Source organism: Dendrobates tinctorius, unplaced genomic scaffold (assembly GCF_039654945.1).
Source record: "Dendrobates tinctorius isolate UK_male_01 unplaced genomic scaffold, ASM3965494v1 ptg000060l, whole genome shotgun sequence".
In the NCBI taxonomy this organism is placed as follows: Eukaryota; Metazoa; Chordata; class Amphibia; order Anura; family Dendrobatidae; genus Dendrobates; species Dendrobates tinctorius.
The window spans coordinates 39,886,037-39,899,258 of NW_027361728.1; the positions used below are offsets into that span (position 1 = coordinate 39,886,037).

The window sequence follows — 13,222 nt, forward strand, 5'->3', positions numbered from 1 at the left end:
TATTTTCCACCATAATATGCAAATAAAATTAAAAAAAAACAGACAATGTGATTTTCTGGATTTTTTTTTCTCAGTTTGTCTCCCATAGTTGAGGTCTACCTATGATGTAAATTACAGACGCCTCTCATCTTTTTAAGTGGTGGAACTTGCACTATTGCTGACTGACTAAATACTTTTTTTCCCCACTGTATGATGGCCATTGACATGATGGAAACCAGATGAAGCTACTTCCAAAGTCAGCCAAGGCCTAAAATATTACCAGTGTCACTGGAGTCTACTTTGAGATTTCCAGTCCCTATAATAACAGAACAAACTGACTGTCGTAACGCAGCACCAAGTATGAGCTGAACGGGGAGACACACGGAACAATTCAATGTCATAAACCTAGCAGACAAGTACGCAGGAGCATTTTACATGCTGGCCTAGATGGCTCAATATATGCTAACAAACATTTGCAACAACCACCAATATTACAGTTTATTGAATTACAACCAACTTGAATGTTTGCACTGCAGTTTTTTTGCTTTTACAGGACTATACATTTCAGAACGGTGCTTCGATAGGTGCGCAGACTCGTACATATACATCATAACAATTCTCACTTCTTGTTATAGTCTACAGTGAACGTTTCAAAAAGGAAGTCCCGCATCCCCCCACGTGTTCCTTCACCACCACCTGCACTGCTGGGTGACATTTGCTTACACAAATAAGAGCTACATACGTTAAAATTATAGGCATTTATATTAGGAGGAGGGCATACAGCACAGATCAAACTGTCTCATACTCCAGGAAAAGCATTAACTGCTCAAGTGATTGACATGAAACAAAACAAGAAAAAATAAAATAAAAAAGGTGTTGAAGCAAGTTCTAAAAAGTTACCTTGTGTAAAACAGCAAATGCACCCCAACCAAAGGTGCAGGAAAACATGAGCCAGCTGGCAGAAAAAGTACTGTGTTACGTTTGGTCAAGTAAGGATGGCGTGAGGATTAACAAAGACAACGTGGCCATCTATATTATATACTAAAGCTGTCCAACTTATTTCCACAATGGCCTGAAGCCTCCAATATATGAGGTCATTTGTACCTAGATAGATCAACTGGAATTAAACTATCCCAATTAGATCAGCTTCTGTAAAAGCTCTTTGGCTAAAAAGTGATGCACATGTAATGTTAAAAAGTGAGTTTAAAATGTGGCCATACACCTAAAGGGGTTGCCAACTACAATTTATTGATGTGCAAATGGGACCACTGGGGTGACAAAGAATAAAAAAACAAGAAAAAAAAGAGTTGGTCCTGCAGGACCTGCTCCATTGGCCACAGCAGCAATAAGCAGCTGCTGGACGGGAGCCCCAAGATCCACCACTTACCTGACGGCATCCACTGCTTTCCTTTGATTAGTCGACCTTAAGTCACATGTTTATCATCTCACAACAATGACATTGCGCCAGGCTGGCTAATCAAATGAGGAGCCAAGGAAGCGATTCCTGACTAGGCTGATGGACGAAGACTTGCAGATCGATTTGCACCAACTCCAGACTTGCTTACCAGAGCCGCACAGCTCGTCTTTACCCTACACTGTGTCACCTGCCGGTTTCCTGTCTTCCACTTTCAGCTGAGACAAAAAAAGACCACTGCAACCACCATTTGATGACCACCGCTGTAAGAGGAAGCCAGGGGACCGGTGCAGAACACAGTGCAGTACAGAGGAGCAGCATTCATCCAGTAGCCAAGCATGTGGTGGTTTTTGTGTTATTCCCACATTGGCCCATTTGTACAATCCATTTATAAGAATATCAGCTGACCGCTTTTGAATGTGTAAAAACCATCTTAAAACTCTGCTCATATTCTGCAAGATCAGAATACTATGCTGTGATACTGTATTAACCCAATAAAAACAGGTCCCTAATAGAAGTGTTAGAGGAATCCTAATGGATCATAAAAGATCCAGCATAGGAGATCCTGTATGACCAGCAGACGAGATATGTCAGCGTGAACAAAGCTCAAAATAAACAAGTTTTCCACCTAAATGTATATACTTTACACAGCAGTAACAATTAAGGAACGGTATGATTTACCATGCCCCATTTGTCCCTTCTTTGCCCTCTGTAATTTTCTTTTACAAGCACTTTGCAATTTTCCTCATTTAAGAACATGACAACCCTTATGAAAGGATATAGATAGATATATATATATATATATATATATATATAATAAAAAAGTTTTATCCTTGTACGCTTTTCTTCAGAATTTAGTATAATTTCTTGTCTAGTAGTTGTAAAAAAAAATGACTGTGATTGCATCAAACTTTAAAATAACTTTCACATTTTGTATGACTCAACTCCATTATCTAGGCAAGTATCTGTCATTAGTCACAAGGATGGACTTCACAAGGGTGGAGCTCCTGATGCTTGGTTATTTGCAATATAGAGGTGTGTGTAATACTATAGATACCCTCCAGCTGCAGTACTACTCCACCACCCGCACCACTTTGCACCATTCAGCCATTCCGTTGGACAGCTCTAGTATATAGTCACCCATTTAATGGATTTATTAATGGTGCTTTATGATGTAAAGTCAAAGTGGAAGGGACAGTACTTTATTTTTTTGCGCTTTAAAACAAATGCAAAGATGGCAATCTCAACGGTTACATAAGAGGGGTTGTCAACAATAGTTAAATGTTGTATTAAAAAAAAAACTAAACTTTAATATACATGAAGGGAGAGACGAATTATGAATATATAAATAGGGATCATCAAATTCAAAGAAAAAATAATAATAAAAAAAAAAAAAAAGATCTCCAGCTGGCAATGTTGGAATAGCACTTTAATGCCAGGCGTTGAGGACACGCTGACCCGATCAAGCATATATAAAAAGAGTACCTCTTAAAAAATATATTAATCATTAAATACTTTGCTACAATAGAGCGCTGCTGAGGTTTGTTTTTCCTAACACTTCCTGAAATGAAGAGACCGTATTGCGTTGCATGCACTAGACCGACCACTATACGTTAGAGCGGCATGCAGAGGCCAAAAAAAGCATCATCTAACCCAGTGGCTCATATATGAAAGTGCACTAAGAGCAGGCAGGAGCTGAAGACCCTCGCATTTTGGTCTTTTTTACTGGTAAAGGAAATTCAAAAAGAACTTTTGCATTGTTCATGAAGCTGGAACTCTATGGGTGCAGTGAATTTGATGATCCCTATCCATCCTGCATATCTGATAGAAGACAAGAGAAAAGATGTGTGAATGTTTTGGTGATTACTCCACAGAAAAATCCTTTCATATGCACATAAATCAGTCCTACATCCCAGCTGCTGCATTAAGATTTTCCGCACAGGGGCTCTGTCTCTGCCTCCTGGTCTTCTTCCTCGCAGTCGCCTTCATCTGTTTGTTGCTCAAGTTCCTCTTTCGTGATCATTTCAAAATCATTGCCATTGCCGCTACTGTGCTGTGAGCCTTCATCCTCTCGTCTGTCACTGTCTGTGTCTGACTGCCTTTCTGGACTGGAGCCTTCTGTGCCCGATCCCTCTGCTGCCTCGGCGACCTTACTCTCCTCTGCCTCCTTCTTCTCGCTGTCAGATTTATCTTCGCTATCGGACTTCACCGGCTTTTTGGACTCTTGTTTTTCATCTTTCTTCTGTTCAGCCTTTGATCCCTTGTACTCGTGGGTGTAAAGTGGTCGGAAGGAGTCGATGAAGCCAACGTCAGCCGTCAGGTTAGGCAGGAACCAGAAGTGGTGCCTTCCTCCAGTCAAGAGCCAAATGATAAGGAATAAAATGCACCGAGCTAGAAGTGAAACATTAACAGGATGAAGCTATGTCCACATTACATCCAAACAGAAAGCATACAGTGATAGAAGACTGACGTCATATCTTGTTTCCAAATAGAACAACAAAGCTTAAAAGATGTGGTCACCTTAGAGGGGTTTTTTCCTTGAATGCATTTTGTACTAAATATTATTTTTGCAATTGTGTTCTGTTATAAATTTGAACCGATGGCTTTTACGGGGTGGTTGGTTTCCCTGCTTATTGCTGGCTGTAGAAGGAGTGAACTACGAATCCCTCAGCTCATTCTGACAAGAGCTTGTAACTCTTGTCCTGCCCTTTTGACAGGACGAGACTACCAATGTCAAGCTGACTCTTGTCCCGCCCTGTTGACGGGGCAAGACTATCGGTGTCAAACGGACTCTTGCCATGCCCTGTTGACAGGGCAAGACTACCGGTGTCAAGCTGACTGACAGCCAGCTTCCCCCAATTAGGAAGAGGACAGCCAGCTGTCAATCAGCATGACACCGATAGTCCCGCACTATCAACAGGAAGAGGAACTGCCGCTCTGCTGACGGGTCATCAGTGGAAGTCTGTGAAAGCTCTGTTCTGGTGGAGAATGGCGCCGGGCACATCAGGTAGGTAGCAACTACCTGCACCTGCTGTTAATGCTTAGGCACTTTTTTCTTTTAAGTTCCGGATATCCCCTTTAAAGTGTAACTGCCCTTTCAGAAAACTTTTGAAATGTATAGTAGTAATAGCGGAGTTAATGTATTTATTAGTTGCAGTGTGCTGCCGCATCGTCTAAGTATATGTTTGCATATTGGTCACTTAGCGTATTTATGCACCTATGCATTAATTTAATACTTAAAGTGAGCCTGTCACCAGTTTTTTCTCATGTCTGAACTAAGACTAGCACCTTAATCAGCATCTGTGCTGCATTCCATAAAGAGTTATATAACCCCCGGACTTCCCCTGTGCCGATTGAGGTGGATGACGCCTCCTGCACAGAGACATTGCCGGCTTGCGCACTTTGCTCTGCCCTGTCCCCTGAAGAAGGTACGCCAAAACGCGCGTCGGGCTGGCACATCCCGGGGACTCCAGCAGCACAAAGAAGGTATAGCACTGTGCCTGTACATTTAACACTTTTATTTTACCTCTAGAGTTCTTTTTAAACAAATCATTATGATGGATTAGATCCATTCCACTACTCCTTAGCACTGCACTTTATTTACCTGTGATTATTTCATTTTATATATGTTCATTACTTGCTGCACTGATCCATATGCATTTGCACTTTATATTTTATCATGAATATGTTCCATTTGGTTGTTTGCACATTAATGTTATATTAGCACCATCACTTTATTCATTGTGTCTACCTTTTGTATTGTGTGATATTATTTTAACATACAGAATAGAACTTTCTATTGTCCCCGGTTGTGCCTTATCCATGGCATTGGCCTTCCCCCTTTCTTTACACCATATTATTCCGTATTAATTCAATAAAACTAGTATCATTGGACATTCCTTCGGTTTCTTTCATTGTTTGATTTTATTTTATTATCTGATTTGTCCTTTAATTCTTCCATGAGTGCAATAATTTTACTGCTCTGAGGTGATTTTATACTGCTCTGTTCCGTGAGTTATTTTAATTTATCTGCCCCACTGTGGGCAGAGCCTAAAACATAAGGGTGCATGCCCTTATTTTGTAGTACACATCTGGGGGTGGGGGCTCAGCACCCTTATCTATCCATCTTTCCCTGCAAGGTTTTAATTACAAACTACACCCGATTTCCTTTCACTTGCCCAGATCAGATGAAGCTTGGTCGGGCACACGGTGAGGGATCATCCATATAAAAAGGTACACCTTGACTTGGTAGGATAGTTTTACGCTATTTGATAAAAAATATTAACCTAATACTTTTCATTTTTAACATTTAGAGTAATAGTGGAGTTCATGTATTCATTAGTTGCCTTGTGCTGATGTAGACGGTCTACTGAGCCCATCAATTGCGGAAGGGAGCAGAGCTCAGTTTGAGGTTTTTACTCGTCCAATTTAGCAATCGGTTGAGGTCTCATCATCCAGAACCTCTCACACACATGACATGCTTTTAAGACATGTAAAAAAATTATTTGACAGAGTTGAATTTTTCATCCTAATGATGCTCCATTAGGTATTGGATGTCAGAGATGCCCATGGTGTTTTTTTATTTTTTACTGCAATTGGTTCTTAGTTTGCGCTTTATTTTCTGCCCCTGTGCTATAAAGTCTAATATGTTAAATAACAAAAAATGCAATTCAGGCCAGATGATCTACTGTATGTTATAAATGTTAAGTTTTATAATGTATTCACACGTGGTGGTGGGTAAGTGAGAGGTGACAGCAGGAAGAAGACTTGGTTCCAACTAATGTCACCAGGGGAGTACACTGAGGACATCCAGTGGTTGACTGTGGTATTGCAGGACAATAATAATACACTTAATTCAGATACTTACCGACAGCAAGAAGTAAAATACTGGCCACAAAGCAACCTGCCCCCACACTGAGATAATAGACTCCAACACGCATTTCCGCTGGCCATAGAGGGAAGAGGGTGGCCGCGATCACAGCAATTACTGCAAAAAGGGGAGATGCAGGTTACAAAATTTTACAAGTGTAAAAAAATACAAGAGCGCAATAGGGTCTTATTCAGGGTAAACGTTTGATGAATGAAATGTAAAACTGCTCACCTTGTAAGGCTGTGTGACACACAACACTTCAAGAGCCCAAAGACCAGATGCAGCAGCTTCCATAGAGTGTCAATAAAGGTCCCCGGATCGGAAGTGTTGCGCTCTCTGGAATTATGACACAAGTTATAGTAGATAAAATTACAGGGTTTTTTCCATCCTTTTTGTATGGTTGTCCTGAGGAAGGAGTTGGTGGACTCTAAAACGCATCAACAACAAACCTGCAATTTTATGACTCGTGTCATAATTCCAGACAGCGCAGAAACACTTCCAATCCTGGGGACCTTTATTGATAACTGCAGCAGTATGACTGCCAATTCTCTCCGTCCTACCGCAGTGCAGCCGTGGGTCATGAGTAGGTAGGCATATGTAAAAAGTGGGAAATGCATCCTGCTGATACACACATCGTAAACTTATTACATTTCTCACAGAGCTGTGTGCGGGTGGGTCACGGAGCAGCAGATCTTGTGGCTCAGAGACCCCCACTGCGCTCAGTAGCAGGGTGTAAGCAGTGTATGGAGTGACGCATGCACACTGCAGACCGGATCAAATCCTCTTCAAATAACAGAAGCTGATCGGCACTTCAAAACCTGGAGACCCAGGAGAAATTCAGACTCTGGGGGGCGCTATACATTTATTTCTCAGAGCCGTTAAAAGGCAGTCGTTAAGGGGCTAAAACCTACAATATAACACGAACCATTGAAAGAGCCAGCAGCGTGTGAATAGTCACCCACAAAATGAACGTACCGCTCTTACTTACCAAGTATGAGTCCCATAGCAAACGTTTTAAAATGGACTGGATCATATATCCACACATACACCTGTAAAGAAGTCAAGAATTTAGAAAAGGAAAACAAAGATTTTAACATGAGCAACAATGACATGAATGAAAGCTCACCATGAAGGAGATGGACTTGTACGTAACGTAACCTTTTTATCTTTGACATGTAAAGGATTGCTAATTCATTTATTAGTACACCACAATATCACAAGCCATGAGCCTAAATGCCAAACACTGACCCTAGTACTGAGAGAAAAAGATACCTGTATGGGAGAAGTGCTGTGTTCACAGTACATTACCTATATTCAGGTGCCACCAAACAAATGAAGCTCAATAGGTCATGCTTTGTAGCTCTTTTATGAAACATGGATTTTTGTGAGAACTCACCGTAAAATCCTTTTCTCCGAGACGCTCATTGGGGGACACAGGTACTGTGGGTGTATGCTACTGCCATCTGGAGGCTGACACTAAGTAAACAACACAAGGTTAGCTCCTCTTCAGCCGCATACACCCTCGCCCCGATTGCGGGCGGAAATCAGTTTAGTGCAAAAGCAGTAGGAGAATAACAAAAATCAGCTTTAAAGCAGATAACAATATGTCTGGAAAAGAACCACTCTGACATCAACAAAAAAAAATGCACATTAACTAAACAAGAGCCAAGTGGCTAACAGGGTGGGTGCTGTGTCCCCCAATGAGCGTCTCAGAGAAAAGGATTTTATGGTGAGTTCTCACAAAAATCAATGTTTCTCCTTCGCCTCATTGGGGGACACAGGTACTGTGGGACATCCTAAAGCAGTCCCTGGGTGGGAAGTTGACTCACAAATCCAAGCTACATGCACCTCATGTCTAAAGGTGCGCCACCGCTGCTTGGAGAACCCTTCTACCTAGGCTCGCATCTGACGAAGCCTGAGTATGGACACTGTAATGTTTAGTAAACATGCGCAGGCTAGACCAGGTTGCTGCCTTGCACACCTGTTCTGTCGAAGCCTGGTGCCGAAGCTCCCAAGAGGCGCCTACTGCTCGAGTAGAGTATGCTCTGATCCCTGCTGGAACGGTAGGCCTCCTGAATAGTTAGACGGATCCATCTGGCTATGGTCGACTTTGAGGCAGCGAGTCCCTTCCTGCGCCCTTCGGGGAGCACGAACAGCGTGTCCGTCTGGCGAAAAGGTGCCGTCCATGACACGTTCCTTCTGAGTGCCCTCACCAGGTCTAATGTGTGAAGAGTTTTCTCCACGCGATGTACTGGCGCTGGACAAAACGAGGGCAAGACAATATCCTCATTAATGTGGAATGAGGACATGACCTTCGGCAGAAATGGGGGAGCTGGTCTAAGCACCATCTTATCCTTGTCGAAGGTGAGAAACGGTGCTCGGCAAGACAGGGTCGCCACCTCCGAGACTCGCCTAATGGAAGTTATGGCTACCAAGAATACCACCTTCTGGGAAAGGTACGACAAAGAAGTATCTTGTAGCGGTTCAAAAGGAGCTTCCTGCAGAACACCCAGGACCAGGTTAAGGTCCCATTTGTCCAGGGGCACCTTATAGGGCGGTACCAAGTGGGAGACTCCCTGGATGAAAGTCCTCACCTGCATATTGGTAGCAATTTTTTGTTGGAAGAGGATGGACAACGCCGATATCTGTCTCCTAAGGGAGCTCGGGGCCAATCCTGAGTATACGCCTGACTGGAGAAAGGCCAAGATGTTGGGAATAGAGAATGTCAGAGGAGAAAAACCACATCTCAACACCAAGCAAAGAAGACCTTCCAGGTGTGATTGTTAAATTCTTGCCGAAGTAGGCTTCCGGGCGCTAACCACTGTAGCGACCACCTTGCGCCCAAAACCCGCCTGGGTCAGAATCCAAGATTCAACGGCCATTCCGTAAAACACAGGGCCCCTGAGTTCGGGTGGAAGATCGCGCCCTGGGCCAGTAGGTCTGGGCGCTCTGGCAGTCGCCATGGTACGTTGGCGAGCAGCTGCACTAGATCTGCGTACCAAGCCCGACGGGGCCAATCTGGGGCCAGCAGAATCGCTGGAACCCCCTCTGTTTTGATCTTCTTGATGACCCTTGGAAGTAGTGGTAGCGGGGGAAACAAGTATGGAAGGCGAAACTGATTCCATGGCAGAACCAACGCGTCCATGGCGATCGCTCGTGGGTCCCGCGATCGAGTGACGAACACGGGCACCTTGGCGTTCACCCTGAAGGCCATCAGATCCACATCCGGTGTTCCCCACCGTTGGCAAATCTGCTGGAAGACCTCGGGGTGCAGCGACCAACCCCCGGACGCGACACCCTGCCGGCTAAGGAAGTCCGCCGCCCGGTTTTCCACGCCCGGGATGTGGACCGCCGATATTACCGAATGAGTCAAATATAAAGTCACTGCACACGTGGATTTTTGCAAAAGTGGAAAATCTTTATTTCTATTGGATGGTGAAGAAGCGACAGCTTTTTTGACGTTTCGGCCTCACAATGGCCTTTATCATATAGTCGCTGAAAAAATAAAATATATACAATAAAAATTACAGACAAATATGTACAATAAAAATAACATGTAGGATAAATCATAGAATAAGTATCTCGTTGAGGAGTATCTTTATGTTATGTGCCAAACGATCATTAGGGAGTATAGAGACATTTATAAGACAAAAAACAGAGAAAAGGAAAGCATGGCGGCAGACAGAGTATCACTCGATAAGTAAATATTGATATCATACCCCTTCGAGAAGAAAGATTGTAGTCATCGGTTAGATAGTTTCACTGTTAGACAATGTTTTTAAAGTAAATGGATTGTCCTGTAAGTGGAGGTTGAATGAGAATATAATTAGATGGGAACCAATACTCGAGATTATAATTAGATGGGAATATAATTATGTAAATGTAAGATATACGGTGTAGACCTATGGTAAACTGATGTAACACTCTAAAAGACTAGTTTGTATAATAAAAGAATGAAATCAACAGGAAAATTGGAATACCTTTGTAGCAAGTGGTCCAGGTTCAAGGGAATCCACAACTGTGTGAATGTGCCCAAGGCTAATTGCCTTAAAAGAGAAAATCTTTTATAGGTATGCGCCAAAAAGGCATACTAATAAGTATGATATGATGAGGACAGAGATACATATGGAATCATGAGGAAAAATGAATACCTTTAAGATAAGTGATTCTAGAGGATCCACAATTATGCCAGTGTGCCCAAGGTACATCGCATTAAAGGTAAAAACATACACATAATGACATGTAAATAGCGAGATCTATTGGTGGTGCAGCGGTGGTTAAAGGAATCTCTTCCATGTTACTCACAATCATTGGTGGCAGTGGTGGATGCAGGCACCGCCGTGCCTGTGCAGTGAATGAGCGCTGTGTCTGTATCAGCGCTCTTTAATGGTGGCAGGGTCGGTCATCTGACCGGAAGTGACGTCAGGCGCCGGCGCCTGCGCTGTAAGGAGTGGAACATGTCGCCCATAAGGGGAAAACCACCAAGAAAATGGCGCGGGTAACCCGCGCCTGCGCAGTAGCGCTTGGGGAGAGACTTAATCACAGGAGAGGCGGGAGCAAATATCGCCATGGGCAAAGTTAGATAAAGGAGATGAAGGCTCCATATGGAGCAGACAAAAATATATACATATCGGTTGTAAGGCACAACATGGTGAACATGAGAGATATAAACCAATAACAAAACTTACAGCAATATATTACACAGATTTAATAAAAATGACAATACTCTATTGTAGGAGTCCAAACTGAAGTGAAGGGAAAAAAAAGGAAAATAAGGAAAAAAAAGGAAAATAAGGAAAAAAAGGAAAAAGGGAAATAAAGGAAAAAAAAAGGGGGGGGGGGGAAAGAAATGTTTTGATGATATTATATAAAAAGGAAAAGAGGGGGAAAAAAAGGTTCAACCACCTCTCTCTCTCTGTATTCTCCACTTCCTTTTTTTTCCCTTCCCTTTTTTTCCCCCTTTCCCCCCCCCCTTTTTTCCCCCTCTTTTCCTTTTTATATAATATCATCAAAACATTTCTTCCCCCCCCCCCCTTTTTTTACCTTTATTTCCCTTTTTCCTTTTTTTCCCTTCACTTCAGTTTGGACTCCTACAATAGAGTATTGTCATTTTTATTAAATCTGTGTAATATATTGCTGTAAGTTTTGTTATTGGTTTATATCTCTCATGTTCACCATGTTATGCCTTACAACCGATATGTATATACTAGATTATGGCCCGATGCTATTGCATCAGGAGGATGCGATAGCATCACACCTCTTGCCATGTTAACCATCAACACACACACTCCTCTCACCTTTCACCATCTCCACTCACTCTTTCACTCCACATACGACCCCTTCTCTCACTCCGTCTCTCATACTCACGCCGTCATCGCCGCTGCTCCACGATCCCCAACATCTTTTTCCGCCGGCGCCATCCTGGATCCAGACGTTGTCCACGCCGGCGACATGTTCTTGCGGCGACGCCATCTTGAGTATCGTGAAATCCAGCGATACTCAAGATGGCGTCGCCGGAAGAACATGTCGCCGGCGAGGACGACGTCGGGATCCAAAATGGCGTCTGCGAAATCTCGCAAGTTTCCGCCGACGCCATTTTGGATCCCGACGTTGTCCTCGCCGGCGACATGTTCTTGCGGCGACGCCATCTTGAGTATCGCGGGATTTCGCCGATCCAAAATAGCGTCGCCGCAGGAACATGTCGCCTGCGTGGATGCCGTCGGGATCCAAAATGGCGTCGGCGAAATCTCGCGAGATTTCGCCGACGCCATTTTGGATCCCGACGTCCTCCACGCCGGCGACATGTTCTTGCGGCGATGCCATCTTGACTATCGCGGGATTTCGCCGATCCAAAATGGCGTCGCCGCAAGAACATGTCGCCGACGTGGAGGACGTCTGGATCCAGGATGGCGCCGGCGGAAGATGATGTCGGGGATCGTGGATCAGTGGCGATGACAGTGTGAGTATGAGAGACGGAGTGAGAGAAAGGGTCGTATGTGGAGTGAAAGAGTGAGTGGACGTGAGTGGAGATTGTGAAAGGTGAGAGGAGTTTGTGTGTTGAGGAGGAGTGGTGTGTTGAGGGTTAACATGGAAAGAGGTGTGCGGTGACCTCACCGGTTACAACTGGACGGAAGTTGTTACAACCGGAAGCTGCTTAGGGCATTTATTATTATAGATTTTTATCTGCTCCATATGGAGCCTTCATCTCCTTTATCTAACTTTGCCCATGGCGATATCTGCTCCCGCCCCTCGGCGCCTCTCCTGTGATTAAGTCTCTCCCCAAGCGCTACTGCGCAGGCGCGGGTTACCCGCGCCATTTTCTTGGTGGTTTTCCCCTTATGGGCGACATGTTCCACTCCTTACAGCGCAGGCGCCGGCGTCTGACGTCACTTCCGGTCAGATGACCGACCCTGCCACCATTAAAGAGCGCTGATACAGACACAGCGCTCATTCACTGCACAGGCACGGCGGTGCCTGCATCCACCACTGCCACCAATGATTGTGAGTAACATGGAAGAGATTCCTTTAACCACCGCTGCACCACCAATAGATCTCGCTATTTACATGTCATTATGTGTATGTTTTTACCTTTAAGGCGATGTACCTTGGGCACACTGGCATAATTGTGGATCCTCTAGAATCACTTATCTTAAAGGTATTCATTTTTCCTCATGATTCCATATGTATCTCTGTCCTCATCATATCATACTTATTAGTATGCCTTTTTGGCGCATACCTATAAAAGATTTTCTCTTTTAAGGCAATTAGCCTTGGGCACATTTCACACAGTTGTGGATTCCCTTGAACCAGGACCACTTGCTACAAAGGTATTCCAATTTTCCTGTTGATTTCATTCTTTTATTATACAAACTAGTCTTTTAGAGTGTTACATCAGCTTACCATAGGTCTACACCGTATATCTTACATTTACATAATTATATTCCCATCTAATTATAATC

General features: G+C 43.7%; 1 protein-coding gene across 1 annotated transcript in view; it reads right to left on the reverse strand.

Annotated features, from left to right (window-relative positions):
- Window positions 1-463: 463 nt before the first annotated feature.
- Window positions 464-13,222, reverse strand: part of SEC62 (SEC62 homolog, preprotein translocation factor) — a 57,967-nt gene continuing 45,208 nt past the window's right edge. Inside the window, exons 6-8 of the mRNA XM_073578903.1 lie at window positions 7,252-7,312; window positions 6,261-6,380; window positions 464-3,784 (exon numbers count right to left, since the gene is read on the reverse strand). Coding sequence (XP_073435004.1) covers window positions 3,318-3,784; window positions 6,261-6,380; window positions 7,252-7,312 — 648 coding nt within the window. The 3' untranslated portion in view covers window positions 464-3,317. The remainder of the gene's footprint in view (window positions 3,785-6,260; window positions 6,381-7,251; window positions 7,313-13,222) is intronic.